General features: G+C 31.2%; 1 protein-coding gene across 4 annotated transcripts in view; it reads right to left on the bottom strand.

The window, feature by feature from the left end:
- LOC122528189 (neuronal acetylcholine receptor subunit alpha-7) overlaps positions 1 to 14,920 on the bottom strand; it is a 286,103-nt gene that overhangs the window by 136,699 nt on the left and 134,484 nt on the right. For 2 of the 4 annotated variants that reach the window (XM_043653059.1, XM_043653084.1), the window contains exon 5: positions 5,922 to 6,008. The exons of the other annotated variants lie outside the window; for them this stretch is intronic. In XM_043653059.1, coding sequence (XP_043508994.1) covers positions 5,922 to 6,008 — 87 coding nt within the window. The remainder of the gene's footprint in view (positions 1 to 5,921; positions 6,009 to 14,920) is intronic. 4 annotated transcript variants of the gene reach the window in all.

The following is a 14,920-nucleotide window of genomic DNA, read 5'->3' as shown; positions in this document are numbered from 1 at the left end:
TTTCAAATAATTAACGAAAAAATGAATGTCACGTAATTTTGCTGCACCTATGTGTTATATTTTTATTATCAAAATATCAATAGACCTTTAATTATTACACGTATAATAATATTACTAGAGCAATAATATTAATCAAGAAACGAGAATTTTTTAGAAAACATACGTCAAACCATCTAGTACAATGAAAGTTATTAAAAATAGTAAAAAAAAAGTTATAAAAATAAAAAAATAATCTAAGACAATTAATCTATAAATAAAGTATTTTTTACAACTTTCTGATCGTCTGAGTTAATCTTTATGCGATAATAAAACTAAAGACGTGTCGCGATAAATTGTGTTCTTTAAAATATTCGTATGTACGTGAATTCATTTCGCATTTACATCTCTTTAGAGAATATCGCGTATGCTCTTTTTTTCTACGTTTTCCCACGATTGAATAGAAACATTAAAAAATAGTGTCGATTCGTATTTGTCGATATTATCAGATACAAGAATAATATTTTTCTAATATGGGTTTTTAATCTGATTGAATCCGAAATCAATATAATACAATTATAATCGTAACAATATAATATTATATAACACAACTGTAAATATTCGGACACTAAAAAGAAATCGTACAATAATAAATCGTAACGTGGACTCATTTTAAAACTTGAAGCTGGATTTAAAAATGTTAAAGCAAAAAATATAATTTACCTTCTTACAAAATATAATTTAGCGCTCGAATGTTAATGGAAGTCATTGTATTATACATGGTGTCCTTTAGAAGGCTAACCACGTAATTCTTTTGTAAACTACTCGCTATAGCGAAAAATGTTTCAAATGAAACTTACGTTATTTCGAGGGGGGCCATCTTATGGTAGCCACAAATCTTGCCTCGATGATCATGCTTCCGAGATTTCAAGGTGACTTTTCTTTTTTTTTTTTTTTTTTTTTAATAGAACCGTATACTTTCAAGTTCAAGATCATTTAACACGCCGCTTACGTTAACGACGCTTGAATTTCATTTGAAATATTTTTCTCTATAGCAAATAGCTTGAGAGGAAATAAAATTGCTTAGTTTCATATGGGACAGCTTGTATTTTACTCATAGCACAGTATAATATTATAATGTTTATAAAATGTGTCAAATTGGCGTAGAAAACGAACGAGAGTTAAATAGAGGAAAAATGTTTTCGGTTGCGCTTTGAGATTTATTGTGAGAAAACGGTTCTGGATGTTCAATGTGTCCGACGGACCGCAGAAAGGACTTGCACCGAGAAACGTTGGGAGGAAAGTTGTCCGACGTAAACGCGTTACAACTTCCGGGACGCGCCTGGCCGGCCTCAATGGCCCTTAAAACTTGCACAAGGTATGCAAAACGCGATTTAACGACTCTTTTTTCGAAGAAAAATGTTCGCGTGACCGAGGTGTCTCGGTATTTTCTTCGGAATTGCGTAGAATTACGAATTGAATCCCTCCAATTGCAATAACAGGGCGATTCGATTACGGGCGAGTTTCAAATTCAAATCTCTCGTTTAATCGAATTGAAATGTAGCAGTAGGTACGATGTGACTGAATCAAGGATTTAGAATTCAGTGGTAACGAGATGAAAGGGAAGAAAAAAAGCAAATTTAGGAGCAAAGTGAAAATTTCAAGAAATTAGTGTAATTCTGTTACACTGTACTCAGTTACCTTGAAATTATAAATTATACTTGACTAAACTGATTGAAACGAATGCGAATTTAACATAATTACATTAACATAATAACGCAATTAAACATTAGAAAACTATTTAGTTCCCTTTTTGATATTTCACTGTGCAGATGATTAAAAAAATAAAAAATAAAAAACCGACCTTAAGGAAACTATACGAAGTGATATACTTGCCAATGAAAGTAATTCTTATTTCTTTATTAAATTAATTGAATAAGTACGTGTCACTGAAAATTCGCGAGTGAAGTTGAAAAAGGAAATTTAGGAGCAAAGTGAAAATTTCAAGAAACTGGTGTAATTCTGTTACACTGTACTCAGTTACCTTGAAGTTATAAATTATACTTGACTAAATTGATCGAAACGAATGCGAATTTAATATAATTACATTGTGTTAAACATTAGAAAACTATTTAGTTCCTTTTTAAATATTTGACTGTGCAAATGATTAAAAAAATAAAAACCTTAAGGAAATTATACGAAGTGATATACTTGCCAATGAAAGTAATTTTTATTTCTTTATTAAATTACTTGAATAAATACGTGTCACTGAAAATTCGATATTTCGTCGTTAAAATCTTTTTAATTTCGTTTACTTCGTCGGTGCAGCAAAATAGAGTGGAAATCAATTTTGAAAATAATTCAACGAAAAAAAAAAATTGACAATTACGACACGTTTCGAAGGGGATGGATTTTAAGCAAAAAGTGTGCTTGAATAATTCACAGTGAAAATCCCTCAAGGGTGATTGATCAAAACGAGAAAGCCAGACACACCAGCAAGAAAAATAGTTCTTGTATCCGTTGAATTTTATTGACATATCCGGGTCGCGAGCTGAATATTCGTCAATCCATCGTCTTTTGGAGATTCTCACCGAAAAATTCTGCCATAAGATTGCTATTGAAATGCAATGTTGCAACACGCGATGTTTCAGTAACGGGAGCCAATTAAAACCGAGGTTGATTAAAGCAAATTGCTAATTAAAGCAAGAATTGCTTGAATTACTGCCGGTTATTACAGCTGCGTCCCATTCGTCGAGGCTCAGTTAAAATGATTTGGACGTTTCCTTGAATCGTCCCTTTGGACGAAATCTGTTTAAGAACGACGATTATTTTTCACAAAGTACAATACTTTTTTTTTAATTTTTCGCATCGTACCAGGCAAAAAACGTACGAACGAATATTCGAATGTAAATCAACTAAGCAATTGTAATGTAATTATAGTAGTAAACTTTATAATAATATAACATAAATTACAATATAAATTTATAATATAATATAATATAATATAAATTTTCTAATGTAATTAGAAGTTTTAAATTTTTCATAAATTTTACAATAAATAGTAAAAGCGAATTTTCTTCTACATAACGAGTATACTCGACATTAAACTAAAAAATTTCATCTTTTCGTGACGAGTGTACTCGACATAAATGCTTTTAAGGGGTTAAATGGTTTTACAAATTTCGTTGATTCGCGTCTGGCGATCGACGAGAGCCGTCAGATATTTAATCTTTCCCGGCGAAGTCAACCGCCGGAAGGAAAATTCAATCCCCGCGAAAGTAACCGAGCGAAATATCCTCGGCTAATGGCGTCTTCCGTTTCGCCGAGCCTTCAGCACTTTTCCAGCTGGGACGACAGCATCGAAACATCGCGTTACGGCCGAAAGATGACCGTCTCCCTTCTCGACTTTCCGCGAAACCGACGATCTGCTATGAAAATAACTGAACGGAGAGGAAACGCTGAAAACCGAGACGCGAATCGTGAGGGTTTTACTTTAGATCTGTGAGACTTCAGGCGTGCAAAAATTTGTTAACATTGCGTTCGAGACTCGAGAGTTTTGGAAGACTATCGATAACAGCGATTATCTTTCGACTTAATCTGGATGGAGGTTTTTCCAGAAGATCGTTTAGTTTGAGCCTTTATGTTGAGTATACTCGTCGTTTAGAAGAAAATTCGCTTTTGTTATTTATTGTAAAATTTATATAAAAGAATTACATACATTTGCGATTTTTAAAGCACGTTTTAAAATATTCCAAGGCAACGAAATCGAGAAATCAAGAAAACATGCACTTGTCGCAATCGATACAATGCAGAAACAAATTAAATTCATCTCTAATCATTTTAATTTTGCAGATATTTCATTTTTTATTTCTTTTTACGAATTGATGAAAATTTGACTTCCTTTCTCCACATTTTGAATTTTTAATGGTTTTTTTTTATGGAATTTACTTTTAAAAAATGACACATTAAGTTCTGTAAATACCATAAATACCAATGAAATTAAAAATTTTTCAGAGTAACACCAAAAATGTTTATCGTTATAATTTAACTCGATCTTACAGCAAGTGTATTTACTGTCTTTTCGTCGAGTATACTCATCATTGCCTAGAAATAATTAAGCACACCAGTGCACATTCTCAGAATAAAACAAACGCTTAAGTTAACCAAGTATTATATTATCTGCGTAATTCGATCGATCGATAATTGAGTGTAGTTCCATTTTTGCATTTCAAAATCAATCTCGGAAAATTACAATTTTACCCTAGTTTTTCTCAAACGAATTTTATTATTATTTTCTTTTTTTTTTTTTTTAGTTTGCTTCGAAATATTCTGAAATGTACGAAAATTCGAGTATGTTTCATTTTTTTTATTAAAATTTCAATTTTTAATGTTAATTACTTTTTTCGTGCGGCAGAAAATTGAGATTTCGTTGTGATGAATATGCTCGTCTTAATTTGTTAAACGAGAAAAACGTAAAAATACTGTTTTACGGTGGAATTTTACATTTTTTATCTCCTTTGCTAGCAATTTATCTTCATCAAAAAAACGTTTGCAATTGTGCGAAGCATTTATCCTCAGTTTATATTTTACATTTTTATAAACTGTACTATTAAGTGTCCGTATTTCATATCACTAACATAAAATGATGAAAAAAAGAAAGATATTGAACTACGACAAGTTCGATTTGTTGCTTTAGTGCATAATTCCAGCAGGAACAGATTGCAATTATTGTTCAATATTTTTTTAATCGTGGAGATATCTCGTACGTTTTATTCAACATTGAATTTAAAACAGTTTCTTCCAAAAGAGTTCATCAAATTGTACTTTAACAAAGAGAATCAACAATTTCGATACGTCGAATCATTATCCAAAAGATAATAAGACATTATTTAAAAAAGAAAAAGCAAAAGATAATCACTCTCTTTCACTCCACTGTCTCTTTAAAAGTAAAACAACATTATTAATTTGTTCCTTCATCGCTTTCTATTAATTTTGTTCACGAGTATTGTGTTTACGACATTGCACAGTCTAAAATATAAAAATTACCTTTGCCAAGTTTAGTTACGAGGCCCTAAATGTTAGCCAGCTTTCGTTTTTAAATCTTTTCCAATATATCACAAACGACATTGTTACACTATCATGTATTTTTATATAAATAAAGTAGTTATGACTTCTTCAAAATAATTTGACAATTTACTATATTACATCGTCGTTCGACAATTTAATTCGTTTAACTTGAAAATCTAATTTACCGTCAAAAACTAATTTTTCTATTAAACACTGTTACATCATTTCACGCCTGGAAAGTTTAGAATTAAGAACGTCACCCAGACACGGCGATCAACGTGTTGAACAGCCCCTGGCTGTACTAAAACGGTCAAATTCGTACGTCAAGGGATGAAACTACCCTTTTATCAAGTAACAAGCCGCGATTGACGTTATTCTAGCAGAACGGAAAGCCACGGAACAAGCAGGACAGCGTGAAAATCGTTTCACCGCCGAAGGCAGCCGTGTAATCGCGACGCGCCGGGCAATTTCTTCGACGTTTGAGCGTTCGATGTTCGGACAAGAGAGCCGCTCTCCACCATTTCCCTCGCCCCAATATTACACCCGTCCATCGTGAAAGCGCGATTCACCTTAGGGAGTCCAATGAAGATGACGAAAATCGCCCTTTCTCGCGTCTGAACGACCCTCGAGGGTTTCTTACCCGTTTCCAAGAACGCGACTTCTCTCTCGCGTTGTTTTCCTTGAGGGAAAAATTGAGGTGGCGAACTTCACGTTCAAAAAACACGACAAAAGGCACAGACAGAACACGGTGCACGTGTGCAACAATATTTATTTACATGGAGAGAAAACGTAACTGTCAAAAAAAGAAAAAAAAAGAAAAAAAAAAACACACACGCTTGCGCGAACTATTGCGTTTGTTGCGTGATGATGATAGGTACCTATTAGAGGGACAGCGTCCGAGGTGGTCGGCATGCTTTCCGCCACGAGGTTCAGGAAAACTGTCAGCGACAGCAGAATGGTCACTCCTGGCGACAGTCGGCAAAAAGAAAAAGAGAAACAACGAGTAACGTACCATCGTCAAGACGAGTTCTTTCTGTCTTTCTCCTGGCAAAGGGGGGCTTTTGTCTTTTTTTTTTTTTCTTTCTTTCTTTCTTTCTTTGTCTCCGCGATTTTGATCGAGAGTGAGCTGGAGCTATCTATCGATAAGATCGTCTCTCGTGGAAATTCCTGCGGATAACGCTATCGTTCGGCTCGGTTGCTTGACCTCGAAAGATGGTGGCCTTCGATCTACCATCGGAGAGACCGAAGGCTTCGATGAATCGCTTGCTTTCCCGAGTCGAATCTCCGAGTTTCGGACGACCGTGACGTCGAATTGATTTGGGAACGACGACTTTATTCAACAACGTTTGACAGCGGAGTTTGTATTCTCGACAGGTGACACTGTCACTGACTGGATGAAACCTAACGAACGATCTTCATCTTGAATCTTGCAGTGTGTGATAGGCTTCGCCGGTTGAAGAATTTAAGATTTGGCAGTACAAATAGAAAAACTTTCGACATAGTCTGAAAAACTGTTGGGAGAGCAATGGCTCACTTTACGAATTTTTGCACGTCGGTTTTGCTGAATTTTTCGTCCGTGATTTTGCAACTTGAAAATTTATACTTGAAATTACAGATATAAAATTTAGATTATTACTTTGTGTACTTGGTTTAAATTGCAGAGTATTTTTGTATAATTTAAGGCACTCCCGTGTTACGGGACTTTTAATCATCTTCTAAAATGAGGAAACTATCAGAGTCAGTTTAAAATAATTTTAGTATTTATTTCAAATTCTGTGCATTTCAAAGAAACTTGTTCAAAGCAAGATCAATTGAACAGTAAAATTTATACGTCGGTATTTAATTTTTGCTACGATATGATCATCGATCGAAAAAAAATTTTGTATGTTTTCAAAACAGATCAGCATGCCACATTCAAGTTGAGACCTCCTTGAAAGAGAGAATTAATCTCGGAAAAAAGCCAAAACTAGCAAAATATACACCAAAACAACACTAAATAACACTACCTACAATTTCCCCGACTAAGAAATTTAAACGATTTTTTGATCTTTTTCTCAACGCTTAATTATAATATAAAATATATCCAATGCACTTTTAGATATTGAATCTCTCATTAAACGTAATATTCTAAAGTTTTCTTCCAAGAGAAGCTCTTAACAAAAAAAATCTTTGAATTTAAAAATATTGATATTATAAAAAAAAAAAGATCTATTGTTTGGCTCTTTAAACGAAAAATTAACTGGTTTATAATTAGTTTATGTCAGCTCCTATGACAGTCACAGCAGTGATATCACGTAGAAATATATTGAACAAAAATTGAAAAAAATAAAAACGAATAAAGATTATTTTTTGTCCATGAGCCGTAGTACTTGAAAAAAATGATAACTTTTCTCGAATACTGATGCAGCTTCATATTTCGTGTTCGAACTTTCCGCGATCTACTATAATATGATTTCAATGATATCGCTTGAAGCAGGAAAATCGAAAGACGAGAACGTTGAATAATTTTGTAATATCGTGGACGCAAAGATTTGATGACAGAAAATTTTGTACGCGTTATGGAAACGATTGAAAGGATCGATTGTACGCTGTAGTTTATTTCCTTAAAGATAGAACATTTTGTGTTTTTAGAACGGTCGTTCCTATATTTTAACATTTTTAGATTTTTTATATTATTGTTTATGAAAAATATTATAGTATAAATTAATTGTCTTCAGTTTCAATGTACAAATTATTCTTTTTTTCTTATAAATACAGTATAATATTATTTCATTATTAATATTATTATTAGTATAATACTATTATTATTTATAACAAATAGTATATTATTATAAATGATAATAGTATATTATTATTACCTATAATAATAGTAATATATAGTATTATATACTGTATAATGTAGTAATAGTATTATAATACTATTAATATTACACTACTAATATAATGTATAATACTAATAATGATATCTATCATTATTCACGTTTGCTTTTACATAAAACTTTCATTATATTTTATTAATATATTTTCACTAAATTATATATTTTATTAATATATTTCTACTAAAGTCATAGATTTTAGGAATATCTATTTACAATACGCGAGAATATATTTTAATTGGTATTTAGTTTCACAATAGAAAACCTTCAAAATTAATTTGTACTAATCTTTATGAGGGAAGGGTCGTGAATAATTGATACATACTACTTAATATCTGCTTTACTCTGTCGGTTGAATCATACAGTATTACCACTTCGAGCAAGCAAATCGTCATTTGTTTTGGAAGTAAAAATGCCGTTCACTGTGAAGTGACACGATTTCAAACAGGATTACGCTATTAATTGAAATGTTTTAACAGGATTTTTGTAGTTTTCGCCCTAACACATTTATAATGGTCAAACACATTAGCTACGATAGTTTTAGCTATAATGAACGAATGAAACGTGCTTGATCAAATCAAGTCATTCTAATAATCATATTATTTATACATTTGATATCAATATAATTTTATAGAAAATTATATAGAAATATTATATCGTAAGAATTGATAATATTAGAAGAATATTGTAATGTTATTCTTATAATTTTATTAATTCTTGTAATATTATGAAAATAATACATCTCGTAAAATTTACAGAATCACTGTATGCAACGAAATATTTCATAAATATTTATAAATGTTATGTCACAAATATAGCTATGTTGTATTTCAACGTTAGGTGGTATTTCAGCTTGGACGTGCTGCATATTGCTCATCTTAATGTTTAATGTTTAAATACTCGTCGTCAGATGAAATGGTTTGCGCGAAACTCGTAAATTCTCCGCCACAGCAATCAAATTTTGCAGTTTATACCATTCCCGAAAACGAATTATCTCATTAAGATATAATAAGCCAGAACGATTTCCAGCCGTCACATGCTTTTAGAATCATCTCATTAGTCCAGTTTGTGGACGAAATGTAGCATTATATATACATTTTCATTTATTTCTATCATTAAAAAAAGAGTTTGATAAAATAGTTGGTACGAAAATTCGAAGGAATAATCGAATATTATGGGTAATAATCACTTAAGTTTGATTGAGAATATTTCGTTTACATAAGTAAATGAAATTACAAACTTCAATTACTGTTTCCATAAATTGAGAAATGGGAAAGGAGAAATATCTTTAATACAAAAGAAAAGAAAATTGCTTCGGTTCTATGTTAATTCTTTGAATAGCGAATGGGATTATCATTGACTCAATTTTTGAATTTTTAATACTGTTTGATCACAAACGAACTTTGACATTCGAGATAATGCCTTCGTTCTATTTAATGTTTACATCAATTATTAATATAATCGAGTTGAAACGTCGATTATACACATTACATATTAGTCTATAAATTATATATTATATTAATATTATATTATGTATTATATAATATTTTGTTTAAGTTATTATAACTTAGTATAATATATAATTATTACACACAGTTCTTGGCACAAAATTCAATTGTATAAATAGAATCATCATCATTACGTACAGTCTGTAATATAGCACGATATGAGACAATTAAATTGTTTATTCGCTGCATCGATACCGAATAAAACTATTTATTTTTATTTTATTAAAAATGATACACCCACAACGTATCTACGTTTTAATAAACATTTTGAAATGATCGAAATTGACACTCGACTGTCGTGATCGTATTAAAAGTTGAAAACAAATTTGTAACAAAATTACAAAAAATACTGAATGTAGCAAATATATATTTCACAGCGAAAATCATTGGACAAACCATGTTGTGTCGATAAGCTTCAGTATTATGCGAATAATTAAAATCTCTTTTCTTAGTCCTAATATTTAAAAAAAAAAAAAAAAAAAAATAGAATTTGATAACACCTAAGTTGATTTTTTTTACTAAATTGTGTTTTACTAATTTTTTACAAAATAAAATAAACATTTCATAATTTCTATAGCTAAATTGGTTTGAAATGTTTTATCACTGTATCGCGACATTCGCGCGAGAAAAGCATTTTTAAATGCTTTGTATAACGTACAACAATACGGCAGAAAAATTCGCTCCGTTCGTTACACGATTTTGTTATTCGATCAGAACTACATTCAATACTGGGGATTGTGTGCGGGTACTGCGACGTCACACAATGTACACAAGCTGTCACAGCCTTAGAAATTCCTTCCCACGGTTTTTTTTAATAGAATCTTGAGCTCTTATCTGCTCATATTTCTACCAATTTGCTTGTTTCAACGCCAGAAACGAGACAATTTCACGCGTGATTGATTTTACGACCTTGCTACATCGCTGGTCCGCGCATCAACCCGTTCGCCAATTTATTTCCCCTCCTTTTCACTCTATTTCGCCATTGCGTCAGGGGCGAGTTTACCGTTCAGCTTCAGTCTCTCGTGATTCGCTTTTCCAGTGAATGATAAACGAGCCGATCGAAGGAACAGCCAACGAAGAAACGCGAGACGAATAGAACCCTTTTGATCACTGTCGCCACGCTGGATTAAAGAACGTTTTCGTGAACACGTTCGTTCGTGGCCCGTGCATTAGTGGAATTTCATCGGCGACAGTGACTTTGAGCCAACGTGTCGTTTGAGTATCCTTCGATCTTCGATCATTCGTAAATCATTCGTTTGTCACGCGAAAACTTTATTAATAATTTATATTTCGTTATTTTCTTTTTTCTCGAATATTATGTTATGCAACATAACAATCGATTCTTTTTGTTAATTTGTTCTTTTTCGAGATAAGAATATCGCCTTGCTATGTAAAAATTAATATAGTAATAATAATAAAATAAAAAATTAAAATAGTAATATTATAATAATAATAAAATAAAAAATTAATATAGTAATATTATAATAACAATTAATATATAATATGATAATAAGCAGAATTTTATTAAAAATTCACGTTGGTAAAGAAATTTCAATTAAATCCAAGCAATTTAATTTATTGAAACGAAAACACAATTGCAGACTAAGAGAATTGTTAGATTCTTTAATTTATGTTAAAGAAGAAATTAATTCGTCAAACAAATTCAAATCGAATTTATTTCTATTCCATTTGAATTAATTTTTTGATGAATCGAGAGATGAGTGAAATTGAAAAATTCCTGAATAATTCAAATATTACAATATTCTCTCGTGTCATTGGAAAATCACGTTATGAGCAAATATTTTTATCTTGCGATATGTTTATATTATTTCGTCCTATTTGTTGCTTTGTTCTTGTCGATAATACTTCAAAGTATCAAACAGTTTATCAATTCTCAGATTTTAAATTGAAGTAATAGTCTTTTTCTTTCATAAGTGTCTAACCATACCAATAAAATAAATTGTATTTAATTAAATCACTAGTTTATTTAATTAACTTAACATATTACAATGTAAACTTATAAGTTTATTAAACGTAATTTAACATATTAGAAGTTTATCAGTTAATATTGTAATATAATATATTGCAAGTTAATATTAATGCAATATATTATAAGTTTATTAAATGAATTCATTTATTTATACCGGTACAAAACTCAGATCAAAAATGAAAATACGCTAAATTTGTGCATCACCCAAATCACAAATTAAACTTCAACCAGTTTACATTTTGGATAGTATGTAATACAGAAATAGTTCGAAGTGTCACAAAATTCATTCGCAACAGCGAGGTCAGTTATTCTATAAAAAAAAAAAGTACGACAGCAAAATTGTCGACACTTAACTTCATGAAAAAAATAAATACAACAAATTTTAAGGGATTTTCTCCCTTACAAAATCGTAAAATATAAAAATCATATAACAAGCTAATCGTATGATATCATCGGCACGAAAAATATCATACACAAGTTTTAAGGGATTATCTCTCCAAAGTGAAACATATCGACGATTTTTCATCCAATTTTCCCACACCCGTTTCAAGTACATATAATATTGGGTCACAGGGATTTAAAAAAGCACGAATCTGTGAGCACATAATACTGAAAAAAATCCATCAGTTATATTTCCAAATAAAATAATAAAATGTTTAAAAAACACGTGTTTGTAAAAGTTACTTCTGTTTGATATCATTCAGTCTTTCAGCGACCGACCTATACGCAGCCGTGTATACACGCAACGTGAACTGAAATTCTGATTACAGAGGGTTATTTAGAGTTGTTATTGCAACACTCAACGCTCCCCTTATGTTCGGTAATCACGTGGGATGAAATTGGCGCGCGACCTGTGGTTTGCCGACCCGGGCCACGCAAGGCGCATAGTGTATCGACGCATCATGTACCGGGCGCGTATTCGTAATTTCCGTAACTAGCTGGTGCGATTGCGTGGCCATAATCCCACGCGTGAACGAGTATTCCGGACACAGAGTCAGCTCAGTCGTTAATAACTTCGTAACTACGACGTGTTTGTTAATACGTCTGAAATTGCATTATTACGCGATAATCCATCCTATCGTTTACGCCTGGAGTCTCGGTAATTCGTGTTTCACTCGACCGTTTCGTCCAGTTAATTCGCGAAAGAAAAGCCCGGAGATTTGAGGAAGCTCCTGCCGAACCCAGTGTCTTCGTCGACGTTTCTTCTAGCTCGAGTTGTTCGAAGCGAGGGGGAATAGATCAATAACGAAGCTCTCGAGATTAAAAATAAAAGATAGTAAATAAAACGAAGCAAAGCCTCTAGGATTAGAAATAAAAGATATCTGTTGATTGGAGAAGGTGCAGATGAATTGAGCAGTCTGGTTGAATTTTAATAATTCTTAAAGTCAGTTGTGAAATTGTTATTTCTGGTAAATTTTATAAATTTCCAATTATATAATCCTAATTATAATATAATTTCCAATAATTCTAATTATAATAAAGAACGGTAAAAAAATAAATGAAAAAAATATCCCAATTATGATAATCTAACTATAGAATATAATGTTAAATAATTACTATATAATTATATAATTGGAAATTTATCAAATTTCCTCAAATGGAGGTAACAATGTAGGAATTTAGAGGTGCAGCTGCCATGAGTTTTTAAATAGGTAACTATAAAGTTTAAGTAATGCAAATTATGGAGTCAAATACAGAAATCTGTGTTATTTGACTTTCTTATTAACAGATGTTTCTGTTGAATAGAAAAAAAAAAAAAAAAAAGAAAAGAAAAATTTCCGAAATCCTCTCATTTTAATAGAGAAAGAGTCGTTAACATTGCAAAGAGCGATTTTCCCGCCTGAAATCTGAAATATCTACGAGAGCAGACGATGCACTCGATTAAACGTAAATGACGTTTGTACAAGTGTACGTATGCATATACAGAAAGCTATCATCAGATCGAAGATATTCGTGTCGAAGGTAAACATCAGTTGCTTGTCCACGTTCAACAAATACGATGTCGCGCAAGCACGCGAGCACACGCGTGACTAAACGTACGTAAATTTCCATAGTTTCCATAATGGAGAACTTAGAAGATGGATTAACGCGCGCGGCGATTATAGTATTTCGAACGAACGTGTCCTTCGCGCGTAATTCAGTCGCTTCGATTTCGTCGATCTACGAGTGCGAAATTTCAGATTTCGTCGGAGTTGTTGTTGTACTTAACCAATCTTTCTCCATCGTTCGTAGATTTTTATCTGTTTACTTGTAATTTTAGGTTTACTATAGTTTAGGTTTACTATAGTTTAGGTTACTATTCTGTTATCTGTTCTTTATTTCGAGTCACAATCATAGTATTAATTAATATGTCTATAATGTATTTTATTTTCTATAATCACATAATATATAATTATAATATAATATAATATATAATATATATAATATAATATAATATATGATATATAATATTTTACAACTGCTTGTAAATTTTGAAAAATTTCAATATTTTCAATGGATATAAAATTCGTTTAAACTATCTATTTGCAAAATTATATTAATGTCGGAGAATGCAGTTCTTCGAAATGGAAATATTTATTTTCCCCTTAGTAAAAATTTATTAGAAATACTTGCTATAAATATTAACTTGTACTATGTCAGTAATAAAACTTGAACATAATAGTTGAATCTCATTGCATCTGTTCGTGAAATTTCAACATGTTTCTACAATCTATCTGTGAAAAGTTGCTACAAATCTTCCAATGTTTTTGCATACAACTTATATACTTCCAATATACTGTACATGTACACGTACACGTATACTTTGATTCATTGATTATGTGTGTATACACATATACGTATATATATATACGAATGATTCGAGTTTGATTAATTACGTTCCCCTTTCAAGGAACAGATGCAGTATTAATAGCGTTAGGTATAATTAACGCGGATGTTAATTACTGTTCGATCAATTTGTGTGGGATCATGTGTAAGTATAGTTGCAATATCGGCGTCTTATTTGTGGCTTCGATGTTATTACGTAATATCATCATTAAATACACGTTGAATATTATTATGTGAACTTTCATATTTATATGCAATTTGTATAATAGCAACTTTGATTACCAAATAAGATATCTTGTATCAGTACCTGTATAAAAAAGATCAGGGATTTCGTATAAAGAAACATTTCTTTTTCTTATTTGATTTTCATTTCATTCAGCAGTTTATTGAAAATTTATATTTTGGATTGAATAGAAACTAAGATTAATTTCAAAAGTCTAATTTTATCTAACAAGCTGAACGGTACTTTTACGTTCAATTTTTTATTTGAATAAATTTAGTTTATTTTTCTAATTCGCGTTCTATATTTATCCATATCAAATATCAAGTATATCTTTACGAAAGATGGGAGTTTTCAGTAAATAAAAACTTGGTTGTTGTCATTAAATTTCTTAAGAAATTTGAATTAATTATTATTTTGTTATATTACTATTATTATATATTATACAATTTTTATT

The sequence above is a fragment of the Frieseomelitta varia genome, unplaced genomic scaffold (genome assembly GCF_011392965.1).
Source record: "Frieseomelitta varia isolate USP_RPSP 00005682 unplaced genomic scaffold, Fvar_1.2 scaffold_1030, whole genome shotgun sequence".
Lineage (NCBI taxonomy): Eukaryota > Metazoa > Arthropoda > Insecta > Hymenoptera > Apidae > Frieseomelitta > Frieseomelitta varia.
Note: the sequence above shows the minus strand (reverse complement) of the source record. Positions and strands in the feature narration are given on the sequence as shown.